Source organism: Garra rufa, chromosome 8, assembly GCF_049309525.1.
Source record: "Garra rufa chromosome 8, GarRuf1.0, whole genome shotgun sequence".
Lineage (NCBI taxonomy): Eukaryota > Metazoa > Chordata > Actinopteri > Cypriniformes > Cyprinidae > Garra > Garra rufa.
In genome coordinates, this window is record NC_133368.1 from 20,125,674 (window position 1) to 20,143,121 (window position 17,448).

Below are 17,448 nucleotides of genomic sequence, written 5' to 3' on the forward strand. Positions count from 1 at the left end.
CGGACTGCATACGCACTGCAGACGGAGTGTGTGTGAAACAGGCGTTAGTGTTCCTCAAGAAGAATATGCCAACTTACTACTGACGTTTCAGTATCATGGTTTACACATGTTAGTTAATGTTCATGTTGTTTTTTAATGTTCAGGCACTTTTATCTGTCTAGCTGTACAGTGTTTACATTTAAAACCAGGAGGCAGTGAGTTATTATGCAAATGCATATTTCTTTGCACAGTGTTGGAAATGTTGGCATTAATAAATGCATAAGATTTCCTTATTATGGGTATTTTTTTTCTTTTTCAGTCACATATATTGTGATATATCGTTGATGAAATTTCTTCCAATATATTGAATATCGTAGATATCGTGAATCGTGATATTATCATTATCGTGGGCCACATATCGCCACAGAATTGAATCGTGAGTTACCTGTATCGTCCCACCCCTATTGCACACATCTATTAGTTTTTGCTTTTTTGCCACTCTACTTTTCCATATTGCATTTTTTATTAGCATTACAATCAAATTAATCAGCCTTTTGTTTTTACACTTGTCTTCTACACCTAACAACACCACTCTTTTCCATTCTATATTTTTTTCTCATTTTGTTCCCCTCTCAACAATTCAATCATTTTCCTACAAATGTCATTAAAATATTCCAATTCCAAACTCACTCTCTAAAAATAACAGCAAAACATTTCCACAGTACATTCTTTTAAAACATACAATTTTCCTCCCAAGTTTACATGCACTTCTTTCCCTTGCTTCTCTTCTTCCATGTTTTCTATTAGTTTTGGATATCCACTCTGTGATTTTTTTTAATTACCTGATACTTATTTATTACTTCTTGTTTATTAAAATCCTCTTTTCAATCAAATTTGAGTTTATTTGTATAGCGTTTTTCATGATACAAATCGTTGCAAAGCAGCTTTACAGAAAATTAAAGTTCTACAATACATTATACAATACAATACAGTAGCTTACTAGTGGGGACTATGTCAAGTTGATGTGCATATGGTAGAGATATATGGTAAAATCAGTTAAAGATGTAATCAAATAGACAATGAAAACTATTAATAGCAATGATTATATGTTGCAATCAAAGTTATAGCAAAATTTGGTAGTGCTGTATGTTGTTTTAGGGCTAGCATCGTCAGAGGTCCTCTGAGGGGTTGGCATCATCTCCTCTCAGGTATTCTGATTCCAGACTGAAGCTTGTGTAATTCCTAGTGACCACGGGATGTTAATCCCATGACAGAAACAGAGAAACAAATAGAGAAATAATTAGCGTAGCTGCTGTTCCAAGCAAGCAAAACTTATGTGTTCATCCCAAGCTAAAGAATGTTAATGTGCATTTGATCAGATGTAACTGAAGTACAAGGTTATGATATAAATTATGTAAATGCTTGGCTAAAGAGATGTCTCTTTAATCTAGATTTAAACAGAGTAAGTGTGTCTGAACCCCGAATGTTATCAGAAAGGCTATTCCAGAGTTTGGGAGCCGAATGCAAAAATAGCTCTACCTTTAGTGGACTGCTATCCTAGGTACTACCAAAAGTCCAAAGATTTGCGACCTTAGGGAGTGTGATGGATTGTAGTGTGGTAGAAGACTAGTTAGGTATGCAGGAGCTAAACCATTAAGGGCCTTATAGGCAAGTAGTAATATTTTGTTATATTATATTTAGTTATATTATACGGAACCTAATAGCCAGTGCAGGAACTGTAAAATTGGGGTAATATGATCATATTTTCTTGACCTGGTAAGGACTCTAGCAGCTGCATATTGGACTACCTGTAGCTTGTTTATTAAAGATGCAGGACAACCACCTAGCAGTGCATTACAATAGTTCAGGCTACGTCTGCTTTAATCTGGATACATAACAGGCACAATTACTGGAATAAACATAGATATCTATTGGTACAATATGTGTCACATGACTAAATATGCATCATCATTTTCAAATTTATCCACTTTGGAGAGCGTTTTCAAAAAGCTCAGTTTTCATTGACAAAAAAAAAAAGCTGTCTCAGTGTGGACGGAAGGCCAAAACGGAGCGAAAAAGATTCGTTTTCAAATGAAAAGTGGACAGTGTGGACATGGCCTCAAGAATGCATGAACTAACTTTTCTGCATCAGAAACAGGTAACATGTTCTAAAGCTTGGCAATGTTTCTGAAATGGAAGAATACTGTTTTTGTACAAGTTGCTGTCTTATATAACACCCAGATTTTTGACTGTTGAGGTAGTAACAGGACATCCTTCTAGTTGCAAATTGTAATTCAAGAGATTCGATGTGCTGTTTTTTGGTTCATTAAGTAATGAATTTAATAGAAAAAAAAATATTGCTCTTCCCATCTTTTACATTTTAAACACACTCATGGAAACAAATCCTGTATTTTCTAATATTATTACCAAGGGGCAACATGTATATTGAAAATATACATGAGGACCTATGACAGATCCTTGTGGCACTCCATACTTTACTGGTGATTATTGAAATGACTCCCTGTTTAAATAAACAAAGTGGTAGTGATCAGACATCCATTTTGACGTCACACTTGCGGTGAGTGATATTGTATTTATGTCATGCAAATAATTAGTGGGGTCATTTTATGACGGCCCACAAGATGGCACTATTACTACACTAGACATGACTGAGGCACATGTTTATGATGGTAAACAGTGAGACATTAGTTGTGAAACAACTTGATAAAACATTAACGCATGTCACAGTAAATACTTTAAATTACTTGCATCAGCTACGACCACACATGATGCACTAGATGGTAACATTGCCAATGTTGATTGGTCACATAAAGAAAGTTCAAGAAGCCTTTTGAACGAGCTCTATCAAAACAAGTTACCCCTCTGGGAAAATGTAAACCTAAATTCTGAATTTTGAAAATTTATTTGAAGGCCATAATATTACATGACTGCTGATCAGCATGCGTTTGCCATTAAAAGAATTAGATATGTCAGATATGTCTTGCTGTTTTTCTCACAGGAATGAATGGGTAACTTGTTGAATGAATGGGTCTTGTTTAATCAGGGCCTTCCTGCCAACTTAATCTATAGAACTTAATATTCTAGGAGCAGAAGAAACTGTATTTATTAATCTTTTTATTTGTAATGAAAACAATAACACATTCAATTTATTTTATAGGAAATATACCACTCTAACACATTACAATTTTGCTATTTAATGAAACTTAAGTAATAATTTACATTTGTATTACTTAAGAAAATGGTAACATGTATCTTTATAAATATCATAGATTTAATTATTTTATACTTAAGTATTAAACCTTTAAAGGTCCCATATTGTCAAAATCGAAATTTCCTGGCTTTTTTCATGATAACTGAGGTCTAGGGGTTATGTCAAGTCAAGTCAAGTCACCTTTATTTATATAGCGCATGTAACAATACAGATTGTGTCAAAGCATCTGCACAGTATTTAAACAGAACAATAGTGTGTAAGTAACGCATTATTGTAAATAATCAATTTTCAGTTAAAGGCAGTTCATCAATGAATTCAGTGATATCATCATCCAGTTCAGTTCAAATAGTATACGATATCACTGGAAAATGTCCCCAACTAAGCAAGCCAGAGGCGACAGCGGCAAGGAACCAAAACTCCACAGGTGACAGAAATGGAGAAAAAAACCTTGGGAGAAACCAGGCTCAGTCGGGGGACCAGTTCTCCTCTGGCCAGACGAAACCAGCAGTTTGTACCAATGTCTGATTGTAGAGAACTCATCAGGTTCCTGTGGTGTAGCACCGATGGCGGTCTAGGTTGTCTTCATTGATGATCGGTCTCTGGAGCTCATCTGGTTGACATCCATTGAAGTCATCTCCAGGTGGTGATCCATGATCTAAGCTGGTGCGGACTGGATCCGGGGGACTGCAGTGACCATCTGATCCGGATACAGGCTGGGTCTGATGGCTACGGTGACCTCGGAATAAGAATGAAACAGACTAATATTAGCGTAGATGCCATTCTTTTTACGATGCAACGAGTGCATCAGATGTTATGGGAGGTGTTTTCGGTTCCGGCTGACCTAATTAATGCAGCCTAACAATCCTTTAACGGATTTGAATTATAGGAATGTGTTAATGTTTTATGTGTAAGCCAGGTTAAAGAGATGTGTCTTTAATCTAGATTTAAACTGACAGAGTGTGTCTGCCTCCCGAACAGTGTTAGGTAGATTGTTCCAGAGTTTAGGCGCTAGATAAGAAAATGATCTGCCGCCGGCAGTTGATTTTGATATTCTAGGTATTATCAAATTGCCAGAATTTTGAGAACGCAGCGGACGTGAGGGACTATAATACGATAGGAGCTCGCTCAAGTACTAAGGAGCTAAACCATTGAGGGCTTTATAAGTAATTAACAAGATTTTAAAATCTATACGATGTTTTATAGGGAGCCAATGCAGTGCTGACAGAACCGGGCTAATATGGTCATACTTTCTAGTTCTAGTAAGAACTCTAGCTGCTGCATTTTGGACCAGCTGGAGTTTATTTATTAAGCGTGCAGAACAACCACCCAATAAAGCATTACAATAATCTACCCTTGAGGTCATGAACGCATGAATTAATGTTTCAGCATTTGACATTGATAGCATAGGTCGTAATTTCGATATATTTTTAAGATGGAAAAATGTGGTTTTGCAAATGCTAGAAATGTGGCTTTCAAAGGAGAGATTGCTATCGAATAGGACGCCTAGGGTCCTAACTGATGACGACGAATTTACAGAGCAGCCATCTAGTATTAGACTGTGTTTTAGGTTATACTTGTAGAGGTTTTAGGTCCAATAATTAACACCTCTGTTTTTTCAGGATTTAACAGTAAGAAGTTATTCACCATCCAGTTTTTAATATCAGCTATGCATTCTGTTAGTTTTTCGAATTGATATGTTTTGCCGGGCTGCGAAGAAATATAGAGCTGAGTATCATCAGCGTAACAATGAAAGCTAACACCATGTTTCCTGATGATATCTCCCAAGGGTAACATGTAAAGCGTAAAAAGTAATGGCCCTAGTACTGAGCCTTGAGGTACTCCATACTGCACTTGCGATTTAAATGATACCTCTTCATTTATTGCCACAAACTGATGACGGTCTGATAAGTACGATTCGAACCAAGCCAGTGCACTACCATTAATGCCTACATAATTTTCAAGTCTATTTAAAAGAATGTTGTGGTGAATAGTATCAAACGCAGCACTAAGATCCAGTAGCACTAATAGGGAGATGCTACCACGATCGGTTGACAAGAGCAGGTCATTTGTAACTCTAATAAGAGCAGTCTCAGTACTATGATATGGTCTAAAACCTGACTGGAAATCCTAACAGATACCATTTTTCTCTAAGAAGGAGCATAATTGTGAGGATACTACCTTTTCTAGTATCTTTGACAGAAAAGGGAGATTCGAAATTGGTCTGTAGTTAATTAATTCAGTGGGGTCAAGTTGTGGTTTTTTAATGAGTGGCTTAATAACAGCCAGTTTGAAGGTTTTAGGGACATATCCTAATGATAGTGACGAATTAATAATATTCAGAAGAGGATCTATGACTTCTGGAAGTACCTCCTTTAGTAGCTTAGATGGAATAGGGTCTAACATGCATGTTGTAGGTTTAGATGATTTAACAATTTTATACAATTCTTCCTCTCCTATAATAGAGAATGAGTGGAATTGTTCCTCAGGAGATCTACAACGCATTATCTGATGCGATACTGTAGCGGGCGGCTGTATGGTTACAATTTTATCTCTAATAGTGTCTATCTTGGAGGTAAAGTACTTCATAAAGTCATTACTGCTGTGCTGTTGGGAAATGTCTGCACCTGTTTCTGCTATATTTTTCGTTAATTTAACCACAGTATTGAACAAATACCTAGGGTTATGTTTGTTTTCTTCTAAGAGAGACGAAAAGTAATCCGATCTGGCAGTTTTTAATGCTTTTCTATAAGATAAGTTGCTTTCACGCCAAGCAGTACGAAAAACCTCTAGTTTTGTTTTCCTCCACCTGCGTTCCATTTTTCGTGCTTTTCTCTTTAGGGCGCGAGTGTGATTGTTATACCACGGTGTTACACTGTTTTTCTTAATCTTTTTTAAGCTCACTGGAGCAACTGTATCTAAAGTGCTAGAAAAGAGAGATTCCATAGTTTCTATTACATCATCAAGTTTTTCTGAGCTATTGGAAATGCTGAGGAATTCAGATAAGTCAGGAAGATTACTTACAAAGCAGTCTTTTGTAGTAGAAGTGATGGTTCTACCGTAGCAAGGAGTTGAATTTACAGTTTTAGCTATCTGGAGTATACAAGAGACTAGATAATGATCTGAGATATCATTGCTTTGCTGCAGAATTTCAACACCATTAACATCAATTCCATGTGACAGTATTAAATCTAGAGTATGATTTCGGCAATGAGTAGGACCTGACACATGTTGTCTAACCCCAATAGAGTTCAAAATATCTATAAATGCTGTTCCTAATGCATCTTTTTCATTATCAACATTAAGACTATTAAGACTTTATCTGCAGCCAACACTAACTCGGATAGAAAATCAGCAAATTCTTTAATAAAGTCTGTATGGTGCCCTGGTGGCCTATAAACAGTAGCTAGTACAAACGTCACGGCGGATTTATCATTAGCACTTGTTTCTCTGGATAATGCTATATGAAGCACCATTACTTCAAACGAGTTATATTTGAAGCCCTTTCTCTGAGAGACATTGAAAATATTGCTATAAATAGTAGAAACACCTCCCCCTTTACCTTTTAGACGCGGTTCATGTTTATAACAGTAATCTTGGGGGGTGGACTCGTTTAAAATAATGTAATCGTCTGGTTTTAGCCAGGTTTCTGTCAAACAGAGCACATCTAGCTTATGATCAGAGATCATATCATTTACAAAAAGTGCTTTCGTAGAAAGGGACCTAATATTCAATAAGCCAAGCTTTATCAATTGTTTCTCTGTATTATATATATTTTTATTTGTTGAACATCAATTAAATTGTTAGTCTTGATTTGATTCAGGCGTTTTTTGTATTTTCTTGCTCGGGGAATAGACACAGTCTCTATAGTGTGATATCTAGGTGAAAGGGTCTCTATGTGCTGAGAATTAACTGATTTCTGTGACGTGAGGCGGCTAGCAGACGGTCGGTTTAGCCAGTCTGTCTGCTTCCTGACCTGGGCCCCAGTTAGTCAAGTGCAAACGCTAAGACTATGTACCATATTTCTAGATAGGAGAGATGCTCCACATCCGGATGGATGAAGATCATCTCTTTTCAACAGGTCAGGTCTGCCCCAGAAACTCGTCCAATTGTCTATGAAACCTATGTTATTTCGCGGGCACCACTTTGACATCCAGCCGTTTAATGATGATAATCTACTGTGTATCTCGTCACCACGGTAAGCAGGGAGGGGACCAGAGCATATTACAGTGTCTGACATCGTACTTGCAAGTTCACACACCTCTTTAACATTATTTTTAGTGATCTCCGACTGGCGAAGTCGAACATCATTAGTGCCGACGTGAATAACAATCTTACTGAATTTACGTTTAGCATTAGCCAGCACTTTTAAATTTGCCAAGATGGTGGCTGGAGTCTCTATTTTCACGTTCCGTACAATAGAATCGCCAATTACTACAGCACTTTCATCAGGTTTCTCAGTGGGTGCTTCACTGAGTGGGGAGAACCTGTTTGATGTTCTGATCGGAACGGAAGAGCGGTGTTTTGACCCGCGACTATGCCATCTCACAGTCACCCAGTTGCCCTGCTGCACGGGCGTTGTTACCGGAACCGAACAATGTACAGGGCTTTCTGAGCTAGTCGCATCCAAAACCGTATCTAAGGCCCTCACACTCTTACTATCCTCTATTAAAGTTTGGATGTGTGATTCTAGTTCTGAAATCTTCTCTGTCAGCCTGACTATATTCCTGCAATTCTCACATGTATAAGGCTCACTGCTGACAGAGATAGATAAGCTATACATGTGGAAAGCAGTGCAGACTACAATTGTAGGAGAAGAAGCCATTACTCACCGTGATTGTGGAAAGATTCCAACTTACCACTGTTGTTGTCGAATTCCTGAAAAAAAAAAAAAACGGCTAAAGGAGTACTAACAATATTAAACACGAGAGAAAAAAACGTGAATGGAACGCAGATGACAAGCTAACCGGCTAACGCAATGCTAAAGATAGTAAACAAGAGTTAAAAGCGTGAATGGAGTGCGAGTGGAAAGTTTACTGGCTAATGGAATGCTAACGTGCTGCACTCGTGATTATAGAATAAGGCGAACGATCAAATTAGTCAGATTAGTTTGATGGATAAGATCAGAAATCAAGTTAAGCTATATCTATCAATTTAAAACGGCAGAATTAACAATAAGATAGAGAATCCAACAGAAAACCGAAGCTACAGGGAGCAACAAACACAGACCACTCTGCAGCAAGGCAAGGCAAACAGGAAGCAGGGAAACAGCGAAACAGCGCACCCACAGGACAGGAGCAGGAGCAGGATGCATCAATCAAGGGTGCATCACAAACTACCATATGTAACTACCATATAAGTTTCAAAACAGTCAGTCCACGGCAAACTGCACACAGCCTGAGTAAAGTAGCCGTTCTTTTTCACGAGCCCCTGTAACTTCCGTAAAAATATGACGTCTGATCTACTCAGTCACCGCCTTCAGTCACCACCCTGAGCAGCAACCACCGTCCCACCCTCCTTTTGTGAAACCTCTACAACTTTGCGTCCATGCCATTGCTAAGCAACAACAACACGGAAACAAGTGGAGAAAACCCTGTTCAGTTGATAGATGTCAAGCTACATCATTACACAGGCTTCCGAACAACGTTAATATAAGAGACCAGTGGCACATCAACTTCAGCCTCTTTCACACAGCCATTCTGCAAAATACACAGATAATGTGTCCCACGATTTGTTCCGGAATTGCTTAATTAGGTACATTCACAGTTGTTTTCCGGAATCTGTGCGTGCTTTACACACAACCCGTAAAGACGTGACATATTTCACACATTTCACTAAACTGAAACTAACCTGATTTTCAGCGCTGATAGTGAGGGGCTGCCTGATCGCTGCTTCATTCCAGTTTGCACATATTCTTTCGTCGCAGGGTAAAGTGCATCATCACTACAACACTGCCTTAATGGCATTTGGTTCTGGCTTTTGTTCACACAGCGCTTGTTCCCGTAATTTTCCGGAATCAGCACGCATTGTGAAAGGGGCTTTACTAAAGCAACAGTTACGTAGCTTACTGTATTCAGTGTTTGAAAAAGAAAAAAATATTAATGATCATTCTGAAATATCCTGTTGAGTATCAGCAGGCTAGGCTACAGCATACATGACCATAGTTACTTGTAGTTGGCTTGGATGTGCGTCACTCAGAAAACAACAGGCCAATCAGAAGAGAGGCTCATGAATATTAATTAGATGGGCCAAAATCGACCTGGGCTGTGTTTCCCAAAAGCATCGTAAGCTTAAGTACATCGTAGACCCATTGAAACCAATGGAGCTACGAACAACTTAAGCTTACGATGCTTTTGGGAAACGCAACCCTGTTCTTGACAGAGCTCCTAAAGAAGGAGCTGTAAAAATATATTGAGATGGATTTTGACACTTATACCGCAGATATATATTCTTAAGGACATCAACAACTAAAATAAACCTCCAGAAATGTGCACAATATGGGACCTTTAATTCTTTAATACTTTGGATTTAAGTGTTACACACACTTATTAAAGTGTTACTAACATAGAATATATATGTGTACACACACACACACACACACACACACACACACACACACACACACACACACAAACACTGTACATATTTTCAGAATTTTTCGTCATTCTTTATTCATCTCACAAAAAACACAGCCGTATAGGTATACATATATATTTATCTTACAACAATATGCAAAAAGTCAATGATTAAATTGTAACTAAATTAACAAATAAATGTGTTTTATTAGTTTCATTCAATATTTTAAATCATGAACTAAAATGGCACAAAAAAGGCACAAAAAAATCTGCTTTACCCTGCAGCCCCTTGCTGGTGATTCATATTGTGTAAAGTTCTGTCATTTATCCCCCTCAAGAATTTTAGCACAACAAAACAGTAACAGAATTAAGCTGTTTAAAAAAAATGATCTGTGTCCATTCTGAGGTTTTGAAGTGTATTATCTTCACAGTACTATATTGAGTCAGTCTAAGGAGGATGAACTAAAGAGAATTTATTGTGCGTTTTATTTATTCTAAATTTTTAGGTTTTTGGTTGGTAGCTATAAAATGCTTGCATAAAAGACATGCATCTTTATATATATTTTTTGAAAATCTCTTGGGTCTGAAGAGTAAACACCAAGTCAAACGTCTGCCTATTTGCTGTTTTTGTTTGTATGGCTTACCAGTTCAAAAAAAAAAAAAAAAAAAATATGGACAGAAGACCTTGAAATGAAGTTGAATGATAATAGTTGAATGACAGTGTGTTGGATACAGTAATAAGTGCAGAGAGAAAGATTGTGAGTGTAGGGAAAGATAAACATGTCTATATGTGTTGTTCTCTGTGTGTCAGTCGGAACAGATGGCTGCTTTCCAAATAATCACAGACTTCAAGGGCAGGCCTAAGGGAGCTCATTCTCCTTCCCATGAGTCTCTGCTCTTCAGGTTCAGTTTACAGAAAGACAAACATCTACTTGTCTTCCTTTTAACCTTTCTCATGCTCACTAAAGGGAAGTCATGTTATCTCTGCAATTTTTGTGGATTTCTATGAAGCTTAACGTCTAATGCACATAAATAAATCTAACACTAGTCTTATCCTTTATTCAGTTCTTTATCTAATGCTAATGTGTAAGTCTATCAGCCTGTTTTGTGAATATATAGAAGATCTTATAACAGTGAACAAAACAAATTGTAAAAAAAAAAAAAAAAAGACAAACAACATTTTGTAACAAAGAAAAAATTTAGGGAAAAAATAAAGTTTTCCATTATTGTTATTGCTATTGTTATTATTATTATTATTATTATTATTATTACTATTATTATTTATATGTGTATTCATACTAGTGAGGTGCAAGGACATCTCAGCGTCTTCCTGATTAAAGTTGAGGCAATAACTGTAATATGTTCAGAAGTCTGGTCCTTCCTTCTTCAGGTTTTTGTAGTCTGTGTTAATGGCTACGAACTAAAGAAGGGGGGAAAGAAAACACGCAACATTTATTGTATGGCAGATGGAGACAGGCAGTAATTTTATATTGGAAACTTTCTTTTATTCGGTAAATATTTGACATAGTATGAAGCTCCGCTCTTAATGCTCTGCTTCACATCACAAGAAAAGATGTAGACTGTCAAGGATTCCTGCAACATCTTTACATTGCTGCTCCATCATGTCAACCAATGAGAATGTCACATTGTTGCATGCATGCAAATAAACAGCTGTCAATATATCCAGCCAACAAATCAATGTATTAATGCTAGGAGTACTTATTGAAAAGCACTTTGTTTTCATTCTCAATTGTGCTGAAATAGTGAGACTCACAATCTACTGGGCAAGTCAGCTTAGCTCATGTGCTGCAATTCAGACCATCAGGGAATTAAGATCCACAGGAAATACCAAAACATCCTGTTCTACACTGATGAAGCCACTTGGTTGAGTGGTGAAACATGGTGAAATTCTTAAACTTGCAGAAAAACATTTATATAAACCAGAATAAATTCTTTTGAAATCAGTTGTTAGTCTATTTTATTCATTTCTTGAGGAGCACACCTATGAACAATTCTCACATGTCTATCAACAATAAACGAGAACAATAAATAAATGTTTGCGAATAATAAGTTAGCTACAGGGAAGTTGCTAGAGGGGGGAAAGGTGGTGATGATTACTGTCGTCCCTATTTGGGGTTTTCATGTGATTTCAATGCAAAAAATATGCTCTTTTTAAATATAAATGCAGAATTGATTCTAAACTAGTATTAGTAGTAATACATTTGAACTAGACAAACTATAACTGAGATTGTTGTTTATAACAAGCATGCCCCCCTCCCCCCCCCCCCCCCCTTTTTTTTACAGTAATTAACGTTTCTTTGTTTTAATTGATATACTTGTATAAAACTATATTTTGTGTTATAGTACCTTGGCATCAAACTATAAAACAACAACAAAAATTATAATTAAAAATAATATAAAACAAACACTTAACACTGCTGATACAATGTGAACAGTGAGCGTATGTACCTTGTACTGGTAGCTTGGACTGAGCTTATTCCAAGGTTCTGGGTTGTTGCTTTTGTTCCAGCTGTCAAGAGTCCATAAAAATAAAAAAATAAAACCATAAAATAAAACTAAACCACTATTACATTAGTACTAACTAACAAAATATAATTAAACTGTTCAATGTTCAGTCTAATTAATTTTTGTTTTTCTCCTGATACCATTTTCTTACTAAATGTTTTTTTTTTTCTTGCCATCACTCAATATTAGTCAAGACTGACAGATACAAAAATATAGTGCATTAAATAATTAATATAAAAAATGAATGGATGAATGAATAAATTCTATGGGGTGGCTTTGAACTGATGTTCAGCTCAATTTATTGAATTGGAAGTCAGTCAGATGGAAAAAAAATATTGCAAATCTTTACAAAATACATCATTTTGCAAATGACATGCATTAATTCAAATTATTATGGTGTTTATGGAAATAGAACTAAGTAAACTATCAAAAAAATAAATAAATAAAAAATGGTCCCATGTCTGAAGTCACTCTTAATATGCTTTACCCATTAATGTATTTTGTTTAATGTAATGTAATAATTTCCTTACGTGACATGAGGTCCTCTGGCAAGACGAAACAAATAAAGGAATGCTCCACCCATGCCCAGACAGATGAAGAAAAACTGTGGGATGAGCTGTGAAAGAATATATGATGTATAAATTGTTCTTAGAAAGTGCTATAAAATAAAAGGTTCTTTGTATAGTCATATTAGACATTTGATTAGAATATTTGAAAGCTGATTTTTTTGCCGTCTTCTTTTTTTCTCCAGAATAAGATTACTAGTGTGACAGATCCAGTTGTTCTATTTTCAAGTTTTCACTTTTCTTTTATTTTCATGTTTTAAATGTTTGAAGACTGTCCACAGTAGATGAGCATATTTATATATTAATACTACACTGTTACTCAGTAGCATCTACTCAGAAGTTAAATAAATAAAAATGACATTATACATATATTTCTAGCTGCCTAATTGAATGAGCTAATATCTAATAATTCCTTTTAGAAAACAGGTTCAAAATACTCACTCCTGGGTGTTTCTTGACCTGATCTCGGACTTTCCGCAGCATCTTTACTGGAGATTTTAGAGCAGAACTGTGTGTGTCTGTGTGTGTTACAGCTGCTATGAAAGGGGGGGGGGGGGGTTGTGGGTGGAGGATGGACAGTAGGTTGCTCAAGGAAGGAGTGAGAGAGAGAAAACGAGAGGGGGTTATATTATAGAGAAATGAGAAAGCTTATATATGCTTTTCTTATAGAAATGAGAAATGAGAATTTTTTTTTTTTAAATTAGTAATTACTTTGCACACTAACGTATGTTCTACTTAGTATGAATTAGGGTTGTAACAATGTACGATTTTCACGTTGTGGTTTTACTGCATATTAAGCAATAATTCTTATCAGTAACAATGACCCTTAAAAGAACAAGTTTTTTGAGAGAACAAATCGTCTCGGTTACGTATGTAACCTCAGTTCCCTGAGAATAGGGAACGAGACACTGCGTCCTCTAGAGGGCGCTTTGGGGAACGCTGCAGCGTGACTCGTGTCTGAAGAATACATAGAAAAACTACATGAAATGGCCGGCGACAGCGTATGACGTCACCGCGGCGCGCACGTCGCTGCCGCTGCATCACTACCGGGCGACCATAACATAAAGAGGCGCCCGTGCAACACACAATACATCTTTAATGTCTGAAGCTTATCGTCCGAGGCATGGTGAAAAGTTTAGAGGACGCAGTGTCTCGTTCCCTATTCTCAGGGAACTGAGGTTACATACGTAACTAATAGACCAAGATGGCGGCGTGTACACATCGCGAGGCTCAGTGTCTCTCCAGTTTCTGCAAATTTGCAGTATTTTACCTGCTCATCTCGGGTCTGTTCGTACCGAACAGTAGTGCCTTTACATCGTACACCCGACAGGAGCTTTTGGATATCGGTTTGTACATTCCCGACAGTTTTATCAGCAATCTTCAACTCATCCCTGAGATCATCAGAACACCAGCAGCTGCGCACTCTACCCGGCCGGGCGGAAGTGCTCGTAGGCGACGACGCGACCGTAAACAAAGACGGGGAAAGCACGGAGGACTAAGAGCTAAGCTAAAGCTAACACCACACCGGCTCTCTTTACCCAGTATTTTCCTCGCTAATGTACGGTCGCTGGTGAACAAAATGGACGAGATTCGACTCCGCATCAAACACAGCAAGAATCTTTGGAACTGTAATGTCATGATCTTCACTGAAACATGGCTAAACAGCGATGTATCGGACAGTGCTATTGCTCTAGCTGAGCTTCACACATTCCGGGCAGACAGAACGGCAGATGACTCTGGTAAGACCAGAGGTGGAGGATTGTGCATTTATGTTAACAAAGCTTGGTGCACGAACTCTGTTATTATTGGGAGACATTGCTCAGCTAACCTAGAGTTTCTCATAGTTAAGTGTAGACCGTTTTATCTGCCGCGGAAATTCACCTCCACCATAATAACAGCTGCTTACATTCCTCCCGATGCTGATGCCAAGCTTGCTATGAACGAACTTCATGCGGCCATCAGCAAACAACAAACGGCTCACCCGGAAGCTGCATTTATTGTTGCGGGGGATTTTAATCACTCAAACTTAAATACAGTACTCCCCAAATTTCACCAAAACATTTTCTGTTACACCAGAGGAAACAAAACTTTAGACCATGTATACACAAACATGGCTGAAGCCTATACTGCGACCCCCCTCCCCCACTTGGGACAATCAGACCACCTTTCTTTGTTCCTCACCCCCAAATATTCCCCCCTCATCAACCGTGTGAAGCCATCAGTGAAGACCATCAAAGTGTGGCCAGCGGGGGCAGACTTCACACTCCAGGACAGGTTTCTACACACAGACTGGAGTATGTTTGCTTCTCAGGCCACCTGTGGCTCTCATACGGACATTGACAGATACACTTCCTCTGTTTTGGATTACATTAATACTACCATAGACAGTGTTACAACCCAGAAACAGATCACCACATACCCAAATCAGAAACCATGGATGAACAAGGAGGTGCGTCTCCTGCTGAAAGCACGCAACACTGCCTTCAGATCAGGTGATGCACAGGCCTACAGCACTTCCAGGGCTAATCTGAAGAGGGGCATCAAAAAGGCCAAGCACTGCTACGAACTTAAGCTAGAGGAGCACTTTTCTAACTCTGACCCTCGACGCATGTGGCAGGGCATTCAGGCCATCAGCGATTACAGACCCAGCCACTCCACCCCCACAGCCACTAACGTCTTCTTCCTGGATGAGCTTAATGACTTTTATGCTCGCTTTGAGAGAGACAATACAGACACTGCCACCAAGATCGTTCCCTCAACCGACCACTCACCCATCACACTAACCTCCTCTGATTAACACACCGCACTGAGCCGGATCAACGCGCGCAAGGCTGCTGGACCAGACAGTATTCCTGGCCGCGTACTGAGGGCATGTGCAGAGCAGCTCGCTGGGGTATTCACAGACATTTTTAACATGTCCCTTGCCCAAGCAATTGTTCCCACATGTTTTAAATCCACCTCCATTGTGCCAGTGCCAAAACACTCCAACCCAACATGCCTGAACGACTACCGCCCTGTAGCACTCACACCCATCATTATGAAGTGCTTCGAGCGGCTGGTTCTCTCACACCTCAAGGGCTCCCTCCAATCCACACTGGACCCACACCAGTTTGCCTAACATGGCAATAGGAGCACAGATGATGCAGTCTCCATAGCGCTGCACTCTGTACTCACACACCTGGACAATACAAACACTTATGCACGAATGCTGTTTGTTGATTTCAGCTCAGCATTCAACACTGTCAGACCCTCTAAGTTAATCACTAAATTTAGAGACCTGGACATTAACATTTCACTGTGTAACTGGATTATGGACTTTCTGACCAATAGACCTCAGCATGTTAGGTCAGGCCACATCTCCTCCACTACTCTCACGCTCAACACTGGTGTACCACAGGGCTGTGTGCTGAGCCCCTTCCTCTACTCCCTCTTCACCTACGACTGCAGGCCTGTGTATGGATCTAACACCATCATCAAGTTTGCAGACGACACTACAGTGATCGGTCTCATCAGCAACAATGATGAGACTGCCTACAGGGAGGAGATTCAGCACCTGGCCACGTGGTGCACAGACAATAATCTGCTCCTTAATACCACCAAAACCAAGGAGCTCATTGTGGACTTCAGGAAGGGAAGAAGAGGTTCACACGAACCCATCCACATCAATGGGATGGCTGTTGAGTCTGTTTCATCTTTTAAGTTCCTGGGGACCCACATTTCGGAGGACCTATCCTGGACCACCAACACCTCCAGCCTGGTCAAGAAGGCTCACCAGCGCCTGTTCTTCTTGAGAACACTTAAGAAGAACCAGCTGTCCTCAGCTATCCTGGTGAACTTCTATCGCTGCACGATAGAAAGCATCCTTACGAACTGTGTTTACAGTCTGGTACGGAAGCTGCTCTGTTGCGGAGCGTAAGGCACTGCAGCGGGTGGTGAAAACTGCCCAACGCATCATAGGGACTCCACTCCACTGCTTATTGCACTCCTGGTTAGACCTAAACTGCATTTCGTTGCCTTGTACTTGTACATGTGTAATGACAATAAAGTTGAATCTAATCTAATCTAACCTTGAGACGTTCCCTTTTGAAGGGAACTCTCACTGCATCCTCTAGTCTAGAGGGTGCTTTGGGGAACAGATATACCCATGCTGCCATGCTGAGGGGAGTGCATGCTATGCCAGCGAGCACTAAGCAACAATTCTGAGAGGAATTGCCCCTACTAGGACGTGGTGACGGCTGTCAAAATGTTATCCCCCATGGCCAGAGGCCTGAACTGTTACCCACTTACCTGGACTGGGTTAGAACCCAGGGCACAGCTCTAGGCTTGGAATTAGAGTAATTCCTTCTGAGGGAAACGGCTAAGTTTCAATGGAAACTTAGACTTGTCAGAACAAGGAACTACTGCAACATAGGGCCTAGTTCCCTCAGGAACTGGCTCCCATGTGAGGGCAGCAAACCTGTCCTGGGTCCGTTCAATGGGCCACTAGTAGTGGCACGCCCTGATAGTGGATGGTCGGTAGACACCAACAGTGATATCTAAAGAGTTGAACCCAGGGGACCGGGGTTTTAGGCCA

At 39.2% G+C, this 17,448-nt stretch overlaps 1 protein-coding gene across 2 annotated transcripts; it reads right to left on the reverse strand.

Annotated features, from left to right (window-relative positions):
* Positions 1 to 2,978: 2,978 nt before the first annotated feature.
* Positions 2,979 to 13,392, reverse strand: ndufa4l2a (NDUFA4 mitochondrial complex associated like 2a). Of its 2 annotated transcripts, none has more exons than XM_073846278.1 (4): positions 13,317 to 13,392; positions 12,840 to 12,925; positions 12,253 to 12,313; positions 2,979 to 8,086 (listed from the first exon to the last, which is right to left on the reverse strand). In XM_073846278.1, exons 1-4 carry the CDS (start codon positions 13,356 to 13,358, stop codon positions 8,033 to 8,035), a joined length of 243 nt encoding a protein of 80 aa, XP_073702379.1. In that variant the 5' UTR covers positions 13,359 to 13,392; the 3' UTR covers positions 2,979 to 8,032. The 2 variants fall into 2 exon arrangements, with proteins under 2 accessions (XP_073702379.1, XP_073702378.1); XM_073846277.1 differs by lacking the exon at positions 2,979 to 8,086 and adding an exon at positions 9,860 to 11,203.
* Between the last annotated feature and the right edge of the window lie 4,056 nt (positions 13,393 to 17,448).